Source organism: Thermobia domestica, chromosome 3 (genome assembly GCF_964235325.1).
Source record: "Thermobia domestica chromosome 3, izTheDome1.hap1.1, whole genome shotgun sequence".
Classification (NCBI taxonomy): Eukaryota; Metazoa; Arthropoda; class Insecta; order Zygentoma; family Lepismatidae; genus Thermobia; species Thermobia domestica.
Genome location: NC_137456.1, coordinates 40,071,998 through 40,094,926, shown reverse-complemented (window position 1 = coordinate 40,094,926; position 22,929 = coordinate 40,071,998). Strand labels below are relative to the sequence as shown.

The window sequence follows — 22,929 nt, the reverse complement described above, 5'->3', positions numbered from 1 at the left end:
AGCTAAGTTGGAATATGATTGTTTGTGGGTACTGTATGGATCAGGAAAACTTATGCGTTACATCAATGCTACAGTAATATCAAAGGCACTGGGAAGTGAGAATAGCTCTGCAATACTTGCTTTTCATGCTTTGACGGGAAGTGACACTAACCTAAATTTGCGGGTAAAGGTAAAATATTAGCTTGGAAAGCCTGGAAAGCTTATGATGAGGTTACGTCGGCATTTCAAGTATTATCAAGTGCTCCAGATGTAGAAGCCGTGAAAACAGTGTTTCCAATTGTTGAAAAATTTGTTGTATCGTTATATGACCTTTGCAGCATAGATAATGACATAAATGTAGTAAGGCAAAATATGTTTACACGAAAGAATCGTGAGCTTGAGCTTATACCTCCAACTCAAGATGCTTTGCTAAAGCATTTACTTCGAACAGCTTATCAAGCAGGACAGATTTTGGGAAGATCACTTAAAAAGAACCTGAACTCCCATCTCCTAGTATTTATGGATGGACACAAACCGAAGAAGAAAGATGGACACCTCGTTGGATAACAACTCCACTAGTCAGTGAGTCTTCAAGAGAGATATTGAAATGTAATTGTTCCAAAGTGTGTTCTGGAAAGGGTAGCTGTTTCAAAGCTGACTTACCATGTACAGCTCTTTGTAGATGTGAAGGATGTGAATATATGCACACGAAGGAGGACTGCAAAATCCAATTTTACTCTCCTTCATGTTTTAACATGAAGTAAAATTCTCAATTTTGTTGCTATGTGATATGTTTTATTGTACAGTTTTGGTACTGCAGAAATCTTATATTCAAACTTCAATTTCCACAAGCTTGACGTGTAAAGTTAGAAAGATAAACTTAAAATACTAAATAGTGCTATGAATCCCATTCTCTTAAATCAAGAACAGACCGTCTGACAGTATTTCTAAGCGTATACTTGCAATTAGTGACCTCAAGAACATATATTTTGATACCCATCACTCTATAGTTATGGCATATTAAATCTGGTCACATTGGGCGCCATGTTGAAAAATAGCAAACTAAATAAACTAAATAACAAACTAAAATATACAAATTTGTAAATTGTTCATTATTTGGTCAATAGTAATTAAAATAATATTGTCACTTGTACATAAAAAGAAAAATATAAGCTATTTTCAAGAAAAAAACACCTTTACGAGATTAATTTTTCAATATGGCCGCCATTATGACAAGAGCGCCAATTTCGATTGGCTCCACCCCTAATATTGTTATTTACACATCAATTATTGTGTACTGTAAATTTCATACTTGTATCAAAAAGTGCACGATCATATGACCGATCCTCCAGACTAGTATATCCCGCTCAGAAAAATACCGGGCTACGTTCAGTGGGCGTCCCTTTGCAGCTTATCGTGCCTCTTGTTCCCGAATACTGAAACTGCCAGTGCTAACTTTAGTTTAATTTGTCCGTAGTTCTTTATTAGAAAATAAAAAAAAAAAATGCTAATGATTACTTTCTGTATTATTCTCATAACTATTGTTACATAAATAACATAAACCCTGATTTTATATTATGATCTTTGTGGTATAATGTACGGTGTTGCTACTAAAGAATAGTGTACTTTATCTAAGATAATAGTGTACTTTTCCTGTGGGAAAACAGTGTGTAGTTGGGGTGATGGTGGTTTGGGGGGTTGAGAATTCGGAACCAACACAAATTGTTAGCCGCCAGAGCCAATTAGTAGCCGGTCCGCCCCTGTTAATGCATATGCATTTACATTAAACTCAGAGTTTTACAGCTTGCCACTTAACATTGTTGTCTAATAAATACTCAAGTAATACAAAGAAATAATTAAACAAGAATCTAATAAATGAGCTAGTATATCAGAACATACAGAAATATATGCGCAACAACAGCTTTTACGGTGAAGTTGTAATAGGACTGTTCTAAGTTTTAATATTGCAATTTACACATCATATTTATCGCACTTAGCACCATAAATGAAATTAAGCATTGTAATGTGACATTACTAGGGTTCCCAAGCTAAATATGTAACTCTATGATCTATGGAAACTGGAGGTTCAATGTCACATTCCAGAAGCTCTCCATTGACTTCTGTCCTTAGCCATCTGGATCCAGTTGCTACTTTGTACTCCTATTTCTGGGTTGCAAACTCTAAAATGAAATAAGAATAGGCAACGCCCCCCTCACAAATTGCCTATGACACAGATCTGCCTTAATAAAACTGGTATCTCTGTCCCTACTGGTAAACTACCGACTAGTTGGCCATCTTAGGCATGATACAGAAAATTATTGGGTGGGACATACCCCCTAAATCCCCAAGTCTGTAAATACAGGTGTGATTTACGAGAAATGACAATTATTAATAGCATAACTAAGCAAAAGCATCGTCTTCCCGGGAGATCATTATGTACAAGTCTTCGCAAAATTCAACGTACAGCAGCAAAATGCAAAGAATACAAAAAGTCACTATTTTTGTTATGATTATGCCGATTATCAAAAATAAATCGTTAATTTTGCATTGTGTTGACGAAAACTGTTACGAAATGTGCACGCAGAAAAAAATGATTTTTTTTTTTTTTTAAGCAATAGTTGCTATCCAGATAAAGGTTCACATATTAAAACTGCAATAGAAACGTAAAACCTAGGCACATAGAAAATAACAGCTTACGGAAAATCTTAAATCTGGCAATTCTAGTTGAAGTTCGAAGAGTTCATTATTAAAAGTTTATGTTAGTGACATCTATTAGAGGATTAAACAACCAGACTTGAATGGCAGTGACATCTATTAAGGAAAATATAAAACCGTAACGTACATGCACTGTATATTTAAATGAATACTATTGCCATCTACTGTAGAAAAGAAGTTTTGTCTTTAGTACTTTCATTAAGTCGTTCGGCAATAGATGGCAGAACATGTTTAATTCTGGAAATGGCTTTTCTCGTAAGAAAGTTGTGATCATTATGACAAACATTAGAACCAAAATGTTGTCATTTTTCATTATTTGAAACAAAAAAGATCATAAAATTTGAAAAATAAATAATAATAAATATATATTTAGCAATTTAGTATTATTTGATGTTTATAAAATAATAAAGTAATACTATTGAAAATATATATACGTACTTGCATCTGGATTTTAAATTGGACATAAAAAGGACTTTTCATTTACTTAATTAAGCTGTTCGACAGCTTTTATTGTGAGCTGTACCACGTAGACCTATTAATACTTTGTGCGTATTATATTGACGGTTTAGAACACCTTTACACGTTTTGTACTAGCTTCTGACAGGAATTCTTTTTTTTTTTTCTGACGTGGTGGTTCTATCAGTCCGATGGGCAGTGGCGTAAATATAACTATGCGGGTTCGCTTGCAAAAATACATTTCTGGCTTCCTAAAAATATAATAAGATCTTAAAGAAACTAAATGAGTTATAATTAGTTATGGGATATTGCAACAGACAAAATATAACTTAATGTATTGATTATGTGGGAGTTATGTGTTGCTTTTTATATCAATATATAGGACATATTTAATTCAGTGACCATGTACAGTCACCCACATAAGTACCTGGACTCCAGGTAATGGAATTATAAGTCAGGGGTCCAGGTACTTATGTGGGTGACTGTACATTACCTACTGCGTACTATACAAAAGGATGAAATCTAAAATATCTGCTTTTCCTGTTCTTCAAGATAAAATAACTTAAGAAATATTAATAGATATGTAACAAGCCGAGATGAGCCAAACTCAGAAACTCCCGTCGTTCAAAGCAGTGCAATACAGTTTCCATTGCAGAGCCGAATCTTTCGGACACTAAATATACCTAACCACCCACCAAATCTAGTTCAGATTCGGTTAATAGTTACCGAGAAATAAAGTACCTCATATATACACACAAATATACACGTACATACATAAATGCTCACATATATATACATGCAGTGAAGCTATCAGGTCCGCTATTCTTACTCCGGTAGCTAAAAAAAATAATAAAAAAACACGATGATTATATCTGTTGTACTGCATGGTTGCGAAACATGGTCGTTTAGCCTACTCTGAGGGAAGAACGCAGACAAAACTAACTAACTCTATGGCTTGTAAAACCCAGAGCATCAATGCCGCATTCACAAAAAGCATTGACTTCTATCCTTAGCCAACTGGATTCAGTTTCTATTTTCCACATCTATTTCTGAGAGGTCCATCCTAATATTGTCCTCCTATCTGAACCTAGGTTCTCCTAGTGATCGTTTTACGATTGAATTTCCAGTTAAAATTTTGAAAGCGTTCCGACTTTCTTTCATTCTGGCTACATGACTTGACCACCTGAGCCTCCTAGGCTTGGTGACTAAATGGTATAAATTATGCTGTTCCTTACTATGGAATTTTCCCCATTTCCGTTCCTCTTGGGTCCGCATTTTCGCCTGATTTTATTCTCAAATATTTTTAGTCTACGTTCTTCCCTCAGAGTAACCAACGATATTTCGCAACCATATAGCACAACAGGCATGATTATCGTTTTATATATTTTAAACTGCAAATTCCTCGACAGAATTTGTGAACACATAAGATTTGGAACTGGATAATAACACAAATTTCTTGCTTTCAATCGATATTTAATTTCTTCGTAGATATGGTTTTGGTCTGTAAATACTGCAGTAATCCTAGATATTTGAAAGTATCCACTTCGTCGGAAGTATTATTTGATGTTTTCGCGTATCTAAAATTCTCAATATTACGATTCCAGCGATTGTCCATGTATTTAGTTTATTTTCTGCATTTGCTTCTAAACCAGTGTCCCTGCAAAGAGGCCCAGGTAGCTATCTTTGATTTTCCTTATAACGGCCAGAACAAAATTGAATAATAATGGCGACAACACACCATCCTGGTTCACGTCATTCTCGACGTGAAAACTCGTGGACAAGTATTTTCCTACTTGGGCTTTACTTTGGGATTCAATAAAACACATCTTAATTAATCTAACTTTTTCGGTATTCTGACGTACATTCTATGAATGTTGTACAATGCCCCCCCCCCCTCAACCGAGTAGTAGGCTTTTCTAAAATCAATAAATAATTTATGTACCGGGGTATTGTATTCCCATTTCTTTTTGAGTATTTGTTGAATGATAAATATCTGGTCAACAGTTGATCGATTTCACCTAAATCCACATTAATAATCTCCAATAATTTTATCTGCGTATGGGGTCAAATTTTCTAACAGAATGCTTGAGACGGTTTTATAAGATGTGGACAGAAGAGAGATGCCTCCATGATTATTACAATCAGTTTTGTCTTCTTACTTGTAAATTAGAACAATGATTGATTCTTTCCACTCTTGTGGCAAATCCTCCTTGTTCCAGATAAGGAGAATCAGTTTGTGTATATTGTTGCATATTTTTTCTGTCCATCTAAAACTAACTCAGGTGGAGTTTCGTCTAGACCCGGGGATTTGTTTTACTTTTTCTCTTTTTTTTATTATTTTTTATAGCAATTTCTACTTCTGCTCGGTTCGGCTCTGGAATATACGATTCTGCTATGTGTATTTCCCTTTCTCCACGAACATTAGGTTTTAGCTGTGAGTTAAGCAAATCGTCAAAGAAATCTTTCCATGAATTCAAAATGCTATCTGTATCAATAAGAAATGTTCCGTTGGCTTTCTTTAAGATATAAACGCGAGACTAATAGGCTTTCTTAAATTCGTAGATGCCCTTATACATGTCTCGAATGTTTTTGTTTTAACTATCATTTTCAAGTTAATAAATATTAGTTTTCAAAAAATCGCATTTCTTTGTTCTAAAAGTTTTAGATGTTTCCTGCCTGATGTCAACGAAATTTTGTGTAGTTATGTCGTTCGAATTAGGTAGCCAATGCAATTTTGCCTGTTTTCTCTTCTGTTAGTTTAGTGCATTCCTGGCAGGGGCGGATCCCCCAGAAGATGAAACTTTCTTATTTTATATATATAAATAAAACACGTCCCAGAGTATGGAGCTCTTCAAAGTACCTCTAAGTAGCAGTATTACAATTGTCTCACTAGTTGCAAATTACGAGGAGAACTAAGCTGAGTTTCTGCCCAAAACAACGGATTGCCATTTTACCGCACACGTATGGCAAAGCAAAAACCAAAGTTCGAGAGTATATGAGGGAATATATTCTTTAAACGTAAGATAGGCAATGTAAAACCTTAAGGTAACTTCAACTATCTACACTACACTATTGGCTTTAAATCAATTCCGAGACATTTGTAACCATCAAAATTATATTTCGTTTTCCTAACATCGTTCAATACAAACACCATGACATATCACACAAACAGGAATTTACGCATTATGTTACAACTAAATTGTACTAATTCCTTCTTTTGAAAGTTCAAATATTAATTATAAGAAGTACAGGCGTATTGTTTCTATAAGACTTGGTGCTAGAAAAAATGAAGAGAAAACTGCATACAGAAGAGCATAGATTTCCAGTACCAATACGTATTTTCCTTGAATTTGTTTGTTTAATGACTCACTTTCATTCTTTTAGGTACTACACGGATCCAATATGATATAAAGTTTTCCAGGGATGACTTCAGTAAACAGTAAGTATAAGACTTTCCTTATCATGTTTATTATTATTATTTATTATTTTCAAAAAATTTTACTTACTTATTCCATATCCGTGTCATTACTTTATAATATTTGTTTCATTTATTTCACTTCGATTTTACATATTTCGTAACTAATGTTTTCGTTTTTATTTTTACAGATCAGTCGATCTTCCTTGCCACTTCCAATGAATCAAGTCCCAATGAGAAAAACGTACTTGCAAAGAAATGAATTTCTAGATATCTGATTAACTTACTACCAATACAAATTTCATGAACGTGCTCCGCTCATTACTTATTAATTACTTTTGTGACGTTACAAGTTGATATATCTCTCATAAGTTATTAATGATTAGCTATAAAATATCAAGCATGAAACCTGATCGCATAAAACTTACAAGGAACGGACGTGAACTTGCAGTAAGTACGCCAGAAATTTTTACTTTGAGGGGTGTTCAAAATAAATGGGGGTACTCTCAGAATAGTGATATACATTTTTAAACACACTCAAAGAAAAGAGTATATTTTGTTATGCAACTATTAGCAAGAGTAACTGGTTCAATGTTCCCCCCTCCCTCGAAGCTTTTATTTATGGAGCTCAATCTGCTAAAAAAAAAAAAAAAAAAAAAAAGAACCTTTGTAATAGATTAATTTCTGTACATTGGATCATTAAAATAAAATTTCATATTAACATAATAGGAAATTAAATACAAAGATTTCATATTAATACAAAGAGAAAACCACGTTCAAATCCGTTATTTTTTATTTTTATTTATTTATTTATTATTATTATTATTTTTTAAAAAAAAAAGACAAGAATCACTTGGAGGCATTTAATGATAAGTCTAGCGAAAGTGCTTCTGGATATTGACATAACAACTTCGCCTGTGATTTTTTTTTTCTTCCCAATTTGACTTCTTACGCTTATCGAAATACAAAAGGCAAGACCATCAATGCATTAAAAAAAACTGATTCAATTCTTAGCGAAAACACTCATGATATTGCCAGACAATCTTCGTGATCGACATACGTCCCGTTATGCATCTCTCATCACCAGAGAACTGTCCGTAATCCACTTGACATTTTTCGTCTTCCCACCAGGGCAATTTTCAAGATCATTACTAACATAGTTTTCTCTATTTTGTATGTTTTAAAAATTCCAAGGCCATGGCGGACTTAGCTACTACGGCGCCGCACCTCCTCCTTTGTACAGTTACCAGAACAAGCACAAAATCTTGAGTTATGATATTTCCCATTCCCATACTTGAGCAAGTTGTACTCCACATTCAACAGAAATATCATTTCGTCTTAATTTAAAGACTATTTCTTGAAGGGAATACAGAAATATTTGGGCACTTTTGGCAGTATCACTATTTACACTAACTATAAATAACGGAAATGGAAACAACCGCGGAGCCCAGGAGGGTAGGTATGAGCGGGCCGGTTTTGTCAATTGTTTTGATCGAAACACCGCCCGAAACAATGAAGGCATGTGGTTCTCGAAGCCGTATATGAGAACGAAGTCGCTTCGTATTTTGAAGTGAACTAAATAAATAAGAATATTGCCTTCTTTCCTAAACGCTAAACCTTTTTTAATTTGATGTAATAAATAACCTATATTATAATGATTGATACAATTGGATTTTGGGGAGTGTTCCTTTTCCTTCCAGGTGTGTGTGTAAAGAAATTTGGGAGGGCGTTAGGGGGTGTTGGGGGGTAGATTACTCCCTGTGAACTTGTCATCCGGATATCCGAAACAAATGTAGTCCATTCGCTAAACATAACAAAGATATGTTTATGCACAAAAAATTAGATGCCATGGACAACGGAGTAAGTCCCTGGGGCCCATTAACCTTGCTAGTATAAAGAAAATCGTAGACTCGCAGTGAAATAGCTATTGTATCAACACTGTTCATTGGAAAGTCATAGTTTATAGTTCATTCTCTTCAGCATGAAATAAACTTTCCAGAGGTGTTATGTATTGGGGCCCGTATCCTACTTGAACAGGGAAAATTGGGAGAATGTAGGGAAAATTCCCTCCAGAAATTACTCCCATCAATTTTGGAACCCTCTGGAGTGGCCCCGGGTAAAAGCACACAATCCAAATGTACCTCGAAAATTACTATAGGGGATGAGAAATGTGTATGCCAAGTTTTGTATTGACAGACAGAATAGGTATGAGAGAAAAGCGTATATTGGTATACAAGTTTTTCCCTCATGTCTATTTCTTTATACTAACAGGGTTAATGGGCCTCAGGGACTTACTCCGCTGTCCATGGCGCTTAATTTTTTATGCATGAACATATCTTTGTTACGTTTAGCGAATGGACTAAGTTTGTTTCAGATGTCCGGATGACACCTTGACGTCCGTTCCTTGTTAATATAGATACTACTTTAATATAGATATTACAAATTCAAAGTATCTAATAAACACAATAAATTTTGACTATTTATTTTAATCATTTAATGATTATAATTTTCTAATGCATTTTGTAGAAATTATTGAGATTTGAGATGGCAAATAGTTTAAGGGAGATAAAGAGAATCTTCCTGAACTAGTACTTAAAATGAGTAAGCCATTCTGTTCTTTTACACCCGTTACAAAACAATAAATAAATTGCTATAGTTAATATTACTTGTTAAAGCAAGTTCTGTTTATTCGACTTCAATGTCTATTAATCTTCAGGATTTTCATAAATTTGAAACAATCCTGTTGTCAAAAGACTACTTCAACCTTCTTCTTCTTCACCTTACAGGTGTTTCTTCATAGTATGAACCGAGACGTATTCTCAAATGGTTTATAACCTCGAGTTGTCTTCTAGCACAGTTGTTAAAATTTGATTGTAGAACTCCTGTTGAAAGATGTCAGCAATTCGTTTTGTTGTCTTCTTTCCGGTCATTATTTCTCGTACTTGATTTTACCTAGTGATGATTAGGTAGAAGAATAGTTTTGTATTGCCAAGGTATACGATAATACTATATAAGAATAATTTAAAATTGAAAATGATCAAGTAATTCTCTTTGGATCATATGAATTGACTCATAGTGAAACATCGACAGACATCGTAGAATTCCCCTTGCTATGTAAAATGGAATCATTTATAATTTTAATTTTGACTACAAATGAAAATACATCTCTGCACAGAACGTTAAAATATAAATCTTGCATTTCGATTTTAAAACAAATGTATCAGCAATAATACAGCGTTATTTTATGTATAAGGTGTGTTCAAAAAGAAATGAGCCGGAGGCCGAGGAACAGAAACGCTTACCTGTATGTTATAAGTATTGGCCATGGCTGTTGAGGCACTTGTCCCACTGCGACACAAGGTGGTGAATGGCTGTCTCGTAGAATTCCCTGGCTGCGTTGCAAACCAGTTCCGAATACTACTGGACATCATCGTCCGAGGTGAATCGTTTGCCCCTCAGAGCCTTTTTAAGGGGACCAAAAACGGTGTAATCGCAGGGAGAGAGGTCTGGACTGTATGGAGGGTGACCGAGATCCTCCCACTTTAATTTTTGCACGACTGTCTTGACTGTGTTGGCCTATGAGGTAGGGCATTGTCATGGAGCAAAATGATCTCACGGGTGAGCTTGCCTGGTCGTTTCAATTTGATCGCTTGGCGAAGGTGGGTCAATGTTTGCGCGTAACGCTAGGCATTCACTGTTGTCCCGTGCTGCAGGAAGTCTATCAGAAGGGGACCGTCTTGGTCAAAGAAGAACGTCAGCATAACCTTTCCTACACTTGTGTGGATGGCTTTGGGTTCTTTTGGTGGTTGCGACCCTGGGTGCTTCCACTGGAGACTTTGTCGTTTCGATTCTGGTTCGAAGTGATGACACCAAGACTCATCTCTAACCACCACTCGTGCCAGGAACTCATTCCCTTCCCTGGCATAACGCTGCAGATGACCAAGACAGTGGGCCATTCGACATGCTTCCTGTTTGTGGTTGAAGACTGCGGTCCACCCATTGCGCGCACACTTTGCGCCAGTTCAGCCTTTCCGTCATGATGGTGTACACACTTCCGACGCTCAACTTGACCTCGGCGGCTACGGCTTTCACTGTAACTCTGCGGTTCTGGGTAATGACTGCATGAATCAGCTGGACGATGTCAACCGGTAATGCGATGTGGTGTTCCAGACTGTGCATCATCGGCTAACAACACCCATCCTTCCCTGAAGCTCGTGTGCCACTCCTTGGCCCTTGCAAGGGACATGCAGTATTCACCGTACACTTGTGATATTCTTCGATGAATGTCCGTTCCCCCTACTCCATCCGCCATCAGAAAACAAACATCTATTTGCTCTTCCTTTGATGCCTCCATTTTACGTCCTCCCATCAGCCAAAAAAAAAAAAAAAAATCAAAATTGTCCCATTTGCTGACAAAGTGTTGTGGAAATTCTGCCTGATCCTGCCTATAATCCGGATCTTGCACCTTGCGACTTTTGGATCTTCCCGAAACTTAAGGCTCACCTTAAGGGACAACGCTACAGTTGTGACGCAGAGGTGAAAGCAGCAGTTCAGCAATGGTGTCGCCAGCAGACACCACAATTCTTCGCCGACGGCATGAAAAACCTTGTTTCCCGTTGGCGCAAATATGTTGCTCATAATGGGGACTACGTTGAAAAATGATACCACCATTTGTAGCTGACACTGCAAGTTTTCCACTGATATCTGTATCAGTGCTATCTGTCAAACACAAATAAAGGTATCACCTTGGAAACATTACTTTCTGAATCACCCTCACATAATTAAATCAAAACTATAAACAGAATGGAGGAAGATATTTTTGTCCATGTTTTCTGAACATTTATGTAATACTCAAGAGATAGATATGTAACCTCGCATTCGCTGTGATATTGCAACCGCTGTTTGCAGATATCACCAACTAATATCAACACCTATCTGACGTATTTAGATATTTTACGAAGGATTAAATATGTTAGTGGATCAGGAATAATAAAAAGTCTTTTAAACATTTTTATTCTTGTTGCTTAATATGCACAATCAAATCATGTCCAGCATGACACACTACAATAATACTCTCAAGCATATCCGGGTAAATAAAGAAAAAAAATTAAGTACAGTACATACATACATACAAAGCAGCTCAAATAGTATATATGCATATAATAATACAGAAACAAGCGAAGCTTTTTATGACTAGAGTTCATAACTAAAAATATGTATAATTACATAATCACAGAATAAAATCAAACATCCTCTCACATACACGCAATTATATTCTTAAATTTGTGAAGTGTTTTCTCTTCTGTCCCAATATAAAAAAGAAAAAAAAGGAAGAGAAGTACAACTGAAAACTCAATCTTTTGTCGTATATTATGCGGGAGTATCAAAGAAAAATTACTTTTTATGTGATTTCATGGTAATTTTTCACATTAATTATACCAAAAAGAGATGAATGTAGAATTTTTCTTAAAAAAAATTATCATTGAAAATAATAGCTGTTCCAATACATAATGTCAACTTTGAAGTAATAGAAATATTATATTAATCCAACTTACACAATTTATTATTTTTAAAAAACAAATGTACTGTGCTAAATGGACTCAAAATTTTGTTTACTCAGAGTTCAACTTTTTAAAACAGTTCCTTAAAAGTAATGCCATTTTCAAAGATAACAGAAACAGAAATACTCCTTACTTACTTATAAATAGGTACAATAATATGGTTATATAACGATTCTTTAAAATGGAAATAGAACTCTTGTTTTGAAGTTTTCCTCCATTTTATGGTGCAATCACAATAAAATTATGCCATATACTTCACGAACCAAGGCAAATCGAAGGTGTATCAAAAGAGTTTAAAATATTTATTAGTTTTTACCCTTTATCCATAAGAGTTCTTCCATTGAAAAGGGGTTTTAATTGCCTTTCAATAAGTTATAACTATTTTAATATATGTTTGCTTCGAAAATCAAATTTCAAACATTGTATTTGATATTTAAATTAGGTAAATAGCTAGAATCTTTTGAGATAAGGCTCAAATGATAGTAATTTATGGTAGCTACACTTTCCTTTAAGCATAATTTGTGTTGAGGTACAATTGTTCCATTATGTTCTAGTTTTATTATATTGCAAATTAACAGTTAAATAGAGAATGAAAATATGTTCATGTGCATTCATTTTACTTTCATGCTAGAGAAATTCAGCATATACAGCTTTGATGTCTTATCATGATAGAGGAGTATTGGATGAAGTACTGAAAGAGATTAATAATTATATATACTGAGAATGACCAGTGTTGATGTTATACACAACTCTGAGCTACATATCTAGACAAATCCCCTTCCCCATTTGCTACAATACTGACTTCAAAATACGTGTAGAAAAATAATACGTGTAGCAAATATACGCGTTTCGGAAATTTTCAGTCGTAACGGAAGGATGAAAGTTTCGTGCCTGTGGTCTCCCCTAGTTATGCGCCCAAATAATGCATTTACCCAAATAATTTTACATCAATAGCACACAAATTGCATATATATGTAAAAATATCTGAATTGGTACACAACGTCTCAAGGGATAGGAATACAGATCACGGACATAAGAGGAAACATAGTAATCTCTTATGATACAAAGTATGTTGTGTTCACATTTTCTTCAGCCTTGCATACCTATATTTTTTTAAAATAATGACGATTCAATTCTACATGCAAATATAAGTCTAACTTTGTTCCCACTTCTAAGGCACAAAGTTGAAAATTATAAAAAAATATTATTATTTAAAAAACACGTAAAAGAATTTTTAAAAATCCAATATGAGTTTTTATCAAAATAACACATGGTATTTATTGACTTTTTTAAATGTTAAAGTAGCCTTTTTTGACGTGATGGATTATCGTATGTAAGAATTTTATTATATGAATGGATATATATATATAAAGATGTGTAAGAATTGTAATTTCAATACGATAAACGTACTAAACTATTAATAAGTGTACGTTAGATCACTTAGTTAAACTGCACAATATGTTGTAAATATGTATGAAGAAACAGTTAACACACTTAGCCTATATCACTAAAATCTCATTACAGGACTTAAGTGGCTTATCCAAATTGTTACAAATTTTAAATGAAATGAAATCTTTCAGTTTAACGCCCCACAATTATGCAATTTAAGCTGATGAAGACGATGATTAAGGCAAGTGAATAATGATAGGAAAATTGGTGGAATGAGAATGTAGGAAGTACCCCGTGAAAATCCACTGACACGATGTTGAGTTATAAATTTTTAAAACTATTTTCATCATATTATATTAGTCTACTTGATTATGATCAATTTTGACTCACAATCATACTAAGAAAATTGCTTCTCTGAAATCTTATATATTCATGTATTATGTTTTCATGAAAAGTATATTTAACAAAATAAGTCATCTGTGATAAAAGCAGGTGGTATTTATAAGGAAAGTAGGTAGCTATGGATTTTTTATAATCAACCGTACAATTTTATAACATGTTTATTTTGAATTTTTAGAAGAGCTTAGCACAAATCCGTTAAGAAAGAAACATTTGTACGGCTATTTTTTTTAATGTTGTAATTTGACTGATGTTTTCTTTTATTTTAACTTCTGCAGTCACATGTATGAAATTAGAAGATGCTCAGTAATGTTATTTTTTAGCCATTTAATTTTGTATGAAACAATCTCAATTTGTTTTCGTTTTGATGTTCAGTTTCAAAACTTTTTCGTAACGAAGTATAATGGAATTAGAAATAGATAATGTCAGATCGAGTTTTATTAATATATACATCTGTTCCAACTCATATAGGTATCTTAGGATATAGATTACACCACTGATATATGTCTTAAGTGAGTGTAATTTAAGATTCTACTTAAATTTCACAATGGCGCCTATTTTTCAACATCTAGAGGTACAGTGAGTTGGTTTACAATGAGTAACCAAAAATAAAACGAAATTATTAACACAGATTAACGGACACATATATAACAGGAAAGATATCGAGAAAGAAGGGATTAAAGCCATGCGTTTCTATATGGGCGCCCTTGACTATACAACTCCATATATGATATATTTAGTTTTGCAATTCTCAAGATGTTTATACACAAAATTGAACATGTAACAATTCGGTGTGTAATTTACATTGTGATGTTGGGTTAAGTTTAGTGTTACCCCTCCGCTTTTTATAAAAATCAGGAAAATTTACAGGAGAAATGAGGTAAGAAATGATAATTTGAAGATTTTATTTGATGTTTAGGAATGTAAATTCGGCAGGAGAGTTATGTTTAATACGAGAAAAGATATATGGAAGTTAGTACTATTTGCCGGATGCGGAAGCATTCGTGGTTTCAGCAGCATGGTAGTAGTAAAATATGGCGAACAGGTGTAACAGATGCGCAAAAATAATGAAGAAAACCTTTTAAATTTTTGTGAAGCTAACGGAGTACTGAAGTTAAGTGAAATGTAACAATTTTTAATACTTTAAGCACTGTTTTTTGTATGTTGCAAAGTCCAAGGGCAACTCTAAACTTAAGCCGTGATGTTTCCTTATCTCACTGTTTCGTAAAAATGATTTTAAAAAACAAGTATTTATTCTAAATACTGCATTGTATACCAAGGAATCGAATCCACACACACATACACACACAACCATTTACACTTATTAATATATGTAACGCATGTTAAGCAGAATAACTTGACAAAAATCAATAACTTTTTCTTTTTTAAAGTTAATTGAGATTTTAAATTTTAAGATGCAGACCTAGTTCTCCGTCATGAATGTCACTGAGTTTTGCTATAATTGTTTTCTTATATAGTAATTTAATGCAAAAAAATAATGATAATTATTAATTATGATGAACGATTGAGAATGAATCAATTAATACTTAATTTCCTCCTAATTCTTTCTTCTTTTTGTCTTGTCCTATTCTCCGCGGAGAGACTTGCTCAAGGAAACACTCAGTTTTGAAAATAAAGCTGGATTATTTTTTTTATACTGGTAACAATAAAACAGAGGGTATTTTCTACAAAATGTTACAATCGAGATATACATATTATAGAATCAGATGAATACACAAATAGCTTACAGACGCACATCGTTTACTTGCGGATTTTGAAAATCCTTTGAGTATGATCTCATTAAATTTTAATTATAGCAAAATTTCAACAAAATTGTAAAGGTCTAAAATAGTATAAGCTTAAAATGAAGAATCCAAACAAAGAGACATATTTTAATTGATAAATCTCTTCATATTGAAGAAAAATGACATTAATGAGAATAAATTCTCATGTGTAGTTTTCGAGAAAATCTACAAAAACTAGTTTTTATGAAGTTAAATATGTGGCCATCAATATTAGGTTCAATAACAAGTCAATAATTAAGATAAAACTGATACCAAAACATGCTCTATCAAGTCTTTCATTATGGCACCAACAAGAGGACAGTATACACTTCACATCACTTCAGAGAATAAAACTTGAAGATTGGGGAATGTGACTAAGGTACTTGTGTTTTCAATTAATTACAGTAGATTACCGATTATCCGGCGTAATGTGGTGGAAGGACAGGTCAGATAAAAAAAGAGAGAAAAGAAAAACTGGATAGACGGGAGATCCCTTCTTGTCCCCATTAAAAACACACTCTTTATACGCAAAATGAATGTTATTCATATTTTGTGACCTCTTAGTAGAGGTCAGTACTTTGTAAATATTTATTATCTACTGTACTGTAGATTTTAAAAATTTATTACAGAGAAAGAAAGTTCGTGAATAAAAATGTACACTTTAGAAAAAAAAATAACGATTTCAATTCATTACAGGAAACATAAAATGATGTACTGTACATACCTATAATTTTAGAATAAACAAAATGTAAAATGTAAACATATTTCTTAAGTAAATGATTTAATCTTATTTTGCTGTTCAGTGATAAGTAATTATACAAATGTGAAAAAGTGGACCACAGAGTCAAAACTTAGAATTTTTAGTTTCGCAAAAAGTCCTTGTTAGATGGCTTTTTTTCCCTTGGCAAAGTGTCGTTTTACAGAAGGCGCTCCAAGTGGAGTAGATAGTTCTAAATAAATCCTCATTAGAGAATATTTCTTCCTTTTTTCTCACTTTTGGAACTAGACTGGATAGTCATACAGTATTTGCCTTGTTTTCTTATTTAAAAAGTGCTCTAGTAATGTTAATATGGTAGCAATGAATATACCAGATATTCGTCCTTCGTTAGATCATAGATCATGCATTAAGGGTCTTCACCACAGCGAAATTAAACTACCGCTAATTTTTGAGTTTTTTCTATCTCCAAAAATATTTGAAAAGCAAAGACGTAGTGCTCTAGACAATATTATTTTGCATGTGATATCATTATCACAACTTATCTATCTGCTTTCGATTTGCAACTGTCGATAGAGTTAGCATTATTTTTGCAAATTGTGTAAATAACGGCACACCAAAAGCAGATAGGTGAGTTCTGGTAAAGGTATCACATGCAAAATCATATTGTCTAATGCACTACGTGTTTGTTTTTTCCATTATTTTTATTTCGTTTGAAGATATTGCAGAAAAACTCTAAAATTTGCGGTAGTTTAATTTCGCTGTGGTGAAGACTCTTTAGCATTCAAGTGGTTGTGATATATTGAGACGTCATGTGGTATGAAGTATGTCATGATGTAGTTCAGTTCTAATTTAACATTTACATTATCTGCTTTTGCACTGCATAGATTTAAACACCCAATGCGGAATCGCAAATAGGCGAGGAAAGCAATGATTTAAGTTCTTAATATTTTTGTTTGTTTGTTTGCATCAGTGAATGTTTGGTGATTTATATGCACTTGACAATTCTAAAGCGTGCAGTTCACATGTTAATATAAATGAAACTTTTTTTATATATATATATTGTGTTTTAATCGTATAAAATTTTGAAATTTCTGTTGTTTTTGTTTTAGAAAAATAATCCAGTTAGCGTTTTAATAGAAATTATTGAGTTTTGTCAAGCGTTATATAAAATAGTATTAGTATAAAACTGGCAAATATGTAACGAAAGCTTTGTATTTAATAAAAAAATAAATAAAACATACAAAAAACTTATTTACAAAATGTAGAAAAGAAAATATTGCTGTTTGCCTTGGCACATGAAACAAAATTTATATCAAACATTTTTCTTTTAGTTTACCAACTATAACGAACAAGCACAAAAGTTAAAACATGTATACAAATGGATATATACACAATAATAATAATAATACACATCTCAACACGAATTTACAAATATTCTACAAATATGGCACAAATGTCACGAAAAAATTCTTGATTTCAGTACAATGACCATAGACAAAACTGTACATAGGAACACAAAGCGCTAAAAAGTTATATATTCAGGCAAGTTAAAATATATTTTAATTCAGTATATATCTTCCGTTAATGGCATCACTGGTTTTTCTCTACATATGAATTATAGATTACAAGCACCTTGACTATCACAAAGAAAATTTATATACACACATCCATACATGAAACTTCTATACATTAATTTATTATAATATTAAACTCTACGAATAAATGAGAGTAAATGAATTTTTTAAGTAGCGTGATTCGAACAATAAATAGTGTGTATTGTGGTTACCAATATATGCCGATTATCTATTTATACAAACCAGGCAACAAATTTCTAGATTCTTCTGGAAAACACATTTGAAAGATGTCTAAAAACATATTTAGAAAAAACATTTTAGTTTCATAATCTTAAAAAAAGAATTTAAAAATACATATTTCAAGTAAATTTCATATTTTAATAGTATTTATTATAAAAAATTAAAATTTTAGAGGAATGAGATGTTAGTGCCTATTAGATTATCTTAGAGCTATTGGCTTTTGCTTGTTTGTTTGTTCTTTGTGGATCGACTCAAAGTTAAAAAAAAAAAAAAAAAAAAAAGTATATCTTGTCATTTTTTTTCTTTTTACAAATATTTACACTGCAAACAAAAAGATATCGCAATTGCTGACCTTTTTACACTTGAATGCAACAAATATGATGTAATAAATATACAACTAAGGACTGTATCGAAAAGTAACTATCAACATGTATCATTAACAGGAATTAAAATGGAAGGAGATGTACAAAGGAAAAAGACAATTTGTTACACTACAGTACTTGTTGAATACAAAGAGAAAAAAGTATACATTTACAGTTCGTGTCTGATGAATAAACGAAGCTTTCGTCGAACACCACCCAATAGTTTCTGCACAATATTGGCGGTGCATTTTCTCATTGCGGCAGACCAATATTTTCTGAATTCAGCCATGTTCCTGGCAGCTTTACCACCCTGTTTGACATTTTTCTTCACAAGTACCCGATACCGTTCAATAGGTCGGAGCTGTGGGCAGTTTGGTGGGTTCACCTGTTTTGCAACAAAATCCACTTTGTGTTTAATGTACCAATTTAGCGTAGATTTAGCATAGTGGGCCGTCGCCAAATGTGGCCAAAACAATAGGGGAACACTGTGTTTTTTATACAAAGGGAGCAATCTTTTCTGTAGACATTCCTTTTCAAATATTTCGGCATTAATAGTTCCCTGTGTATAGAAAATTCCAGATCGTAAGGCGCACAAACAAATTACTTGCCGCACGAGCACTTTTGGTCCAAATTTGTCCACTGAAACACATTTGACCGAGTCATCCACATCTTTATCTTTGACTTTTGTATAATATTGAGGGCCAGGAAGTGTTGTAAAGTTTTCCTTCACGTAAGTTTTATCGTCCATCAAAACACATTGTTCTTCCCTGCTCACAATTCGTTCATACAATTTGCGAACTCGTGATTGTGCTCTCAATTTCTGCTTAGACGATTGTTTGGCTATATTTGCTTTCTGTAGGTTTTCAAATTATTCCTAGTTTTAATTCTTTGAACCATTGCGATCGTAGTACCTGCCTTTTTCGCTAAATCGCGAACAGATAATGATGGATTTTGTTTAATTAACCTCACCACTTTCTGGCCCAGTTTTAGGCAACCTGCACCCTTTTTTCGCCCCGATCTCGGCAAATCTGTAAAAGTAAAATGATTACCAAATTTTTCAATAATAGTTTTCGCACTTGCATGTTGCACTTTCATCTGTTTTGCTATCTGATTGTAGGTAGCTCCTTTTTGGGAACATCATTTGTGCAGAATTTTGCCCTTCACTTTCCTCGGAATTCGTCCCATAGCCTATGCAACTCCTCACACGGCATTCAGCATGCTACAGCAGCTAAGTACAACTTGCGAACTAACCCACAGACTGTATGGACTCACTTTCTGCTGCCTGGCCCGTGCCTACCAGCGCTACCAATGTTGATAGTTACTTTTCGATACAGTCCTTATACACTGTAAAGTGTATGGTAACTGGTAACATAAAACATATTTGGTTTCGAATTTCTTCTTCTGGTACCGGTATATAATATAATGCAATTCCATGAATATTTTTGTATAAGAAAATTTTACTATGCATAAGTTTTCATGTATTTAAAAATTATTAAATAATGCAAAAAGAGTTAACAATACCAGAAATTTAGAAAGTAAGTAGTCTATAGTATATAAAATGTCATTAGTAAGTATTTTTTCACCACTCAAAAATCTGGAAGTACAGTTTATAGGTTGTTTTTTTTTTTTTTTTTTAAGATTTTGAAACCAAACATTAGTTCGTTTCAAGAGTATCTTATGTATTAAAGACTCCTTTTCAGAACTGTCAGTAACACTTTATAAAAGACCTATTTTCCGAAACTATTTTTTCTTTCTCTTACAGCAATTTATAATACAAGATTTGTTAGAAAAAATGGGGAGCGTTACGAATAAATCTTTAAAAAATAATAATAAAACCACAAACACAAAGACTAACTTAAATGTTTAAAGTATTCTAACTTTTGCTGAAAATGCAAATGCTGTAAAATAAGATTCGTCACTGGTATATGCATAAAATTATCACAATTTTGACTCACTTCCCGATTTTACAACCGTGAACTACTTCAAAGAGAGCCACAACTGAAGTATGAATTTTTAACGTGAAACAGAACTATTTTTTATTTTATTCACACCAATAAAGTAAAGATTGTCTACAAAATATTACGATAAAACACACACATTTAACAAGTTTATTAGATGACATAACTTCATTAAACTGGAAATGCAACTTATGCTTAAAATTTTGTAAACAAAAAAAGGGGGAGATTTAAACAATGTTTTTCAATATTTACAGAAAACTATATGAAATAATGGATTAATTATACCATCATCTGATAAATATGTTGAATTTTGCTGAAAATGTTCTATGTTAACCTCAATTGAGGTTTTCTATCTTAAGAAGCAGACTAAGGTCCCAATCACCTATTTTACGAAGTATTGTTATAGATAACTGTTTTGTAATATATTAATTTTAATGTAAAATATATATATATATATATATATATATATATATATATATATATGAAAATGATGAATGATGCCGTAAGATAGCTGATGAATCTCGGTCATCTGCTCTTTGTTTTAAAATGTTATCAGTAAAAGAACAAAAATAGTTCTGTTTCATACTAAAACTTTTCTCTTTTCTTCAGAAATTATGTTTGTAATACTGCTGTTTTACATACTTGTATACACCATGTAGGCTACAAAATTTTAAAATAAGGTATTGCATAAAGTAACATATGTATGTGGTAAATACAATAATGGTTTGTTTTGGAATTTCAAATTGAACTTGCTACTACTATAACAATGAAGAAGTTAAGAAAACTATGGTACCACAATTTCTTAGTTTCACCATGTAAGTGATTGCCATATTAAAATAGCCTCTAAAAACATAGTAGACCCTACTTTTTCTTTAATCAAATATACAAGAAAGTACAGAGAAGCAAACGTCGCAAAAACTGCACTTTTCTTTTCGATCTTTCGTTTCCGGTTTTTTCTTTTGTTCTTCATTCTTATTTTTCAACTTCTTCCCAAATTTTGTTTTCCTTTTCGTCGGAGACTTGGCTGTGGTTATGGCACTTGGGGTGTTGGTTACTGCAACCACTCCTGATTTTTCTTGCACTTTAATTCGTGGTCGTTGAAGTAACGGTAACAATTTCTGTAAATGTGGCGGTGGTTCAGGACGAGTTTTATGTTTTAATATGTTAGCTATTAGTGAGGATTGTTCTTCGTTAGTTAATAACTCTGACTGTACGGGTCCACTTACGAATTCTTCTGAGTTCATGCAAAGATACCTTACAAGGTAATGGGAATCTTCGAGAACTGCCAGTCGATTGTCTCTTGTTAATTCCAGTTTGCGTCGCTTACACTCACGATTAGACCAACGGAAAAATGCATCGAACAGGATTCTTTCTGATGATATGCCAAGTGTGTCCCGTTGTGCAATCATTCGTAGCCCTTCGAGATCCAAATCTTCAATTTCCTCCTGTGACAAGATGGTATCTGCATGCTTATCAATATAACGCAAACAATTTTCCAGTAATTCTGCCCACAAACATAACATGTTGATTTGATTGTTAATTTTCATGACTTTTTCGTCTATTGACATTGGGTTGTTATTGTCAGGACTCAGTTTTGGCATATTTCTTGGTGAAATTGTTATGGGAGAGCCAAGTACGTCCTCCTCTGGTGGTGCAGAGGGTGCCCACGGATGACCGTTATCGGTCATTGTCTCCATATCGTTGCATAGTACATGTTGCTCTGGAGTGATATTGCAATGATATCTGACTTCATTGAAAACCGTAAGCACACATGAGTGATCTAGATTGTTGATTAGAAATCTTACGCACAGCTCGACTAGACCAAGACACAAATATTTATCTGCAGCGCGTAAAGTCGAAATCGCAGTTGCTGCCGATTGGAGCTGAACTTCTTCGTTGTATAGGAACCTACAAAAACAAAACAATTTATTATTATTATTATTATTATTATTATTATTATTATTATTATTATTATTATTATTATTATTATTATTATTATTATTATTATTTAAAGAAAATTCAGTATTTTGGTGACACAATTTAGTATAAATAGTAAAACTATAGAAAAGACAGAATTTGTTAAGGACCTTGAAGTAACTTTTGATCATCAACTCACATTCAATCCCCACGTGAATGCCGTTATCAAACATGCAAATATCATAACAGGTAATTTACTTAGAAACAGATCGAATTTCAAGAACCACAGCACGTATATAAGACTATATAAAACTCTCATCAGACCTAAACTCGAATTCGTAAGTGCAATTTGGTCAAACATTAGCAGAACAAATAATGATAAAATAGAAAGGGTCCAAAAATTGTTTATATAATAATGTATTTTATATTTCCATTTACATTTGTACCAATACTGTTGTGATT

General features: G+C 33.2%; 1 protein-coding gene across 2 annotated transcripts in view; it reads right to left on the bottom strand.

Annotated features, from left to right (window-relative positions):
* Positions 1-14,433: 14,433 nt before the first annotated feature.
* Positions 14,434-22,929, bottom strand: part of LOC145680322 (BTB/POZ domain-containing protein 2-like) — a 38,884-nt gene continuing 30,388 nt past the window's right edge. For both annotated transcript variants that reach the window (XM_081750695.1, XM_081750694.1), the window contains exon 4: positions 14,434-22,458. In XM_081750695.1, the coding sequence (XP_081606821.1) occupies positions 21,423-22,458 (1,036 nt within the window). In that variant the 3' untranslated portion in view covers positions 14,434-21,422. The remainder of the gene's footprint in view (positions 22,459-22,929) is intronic.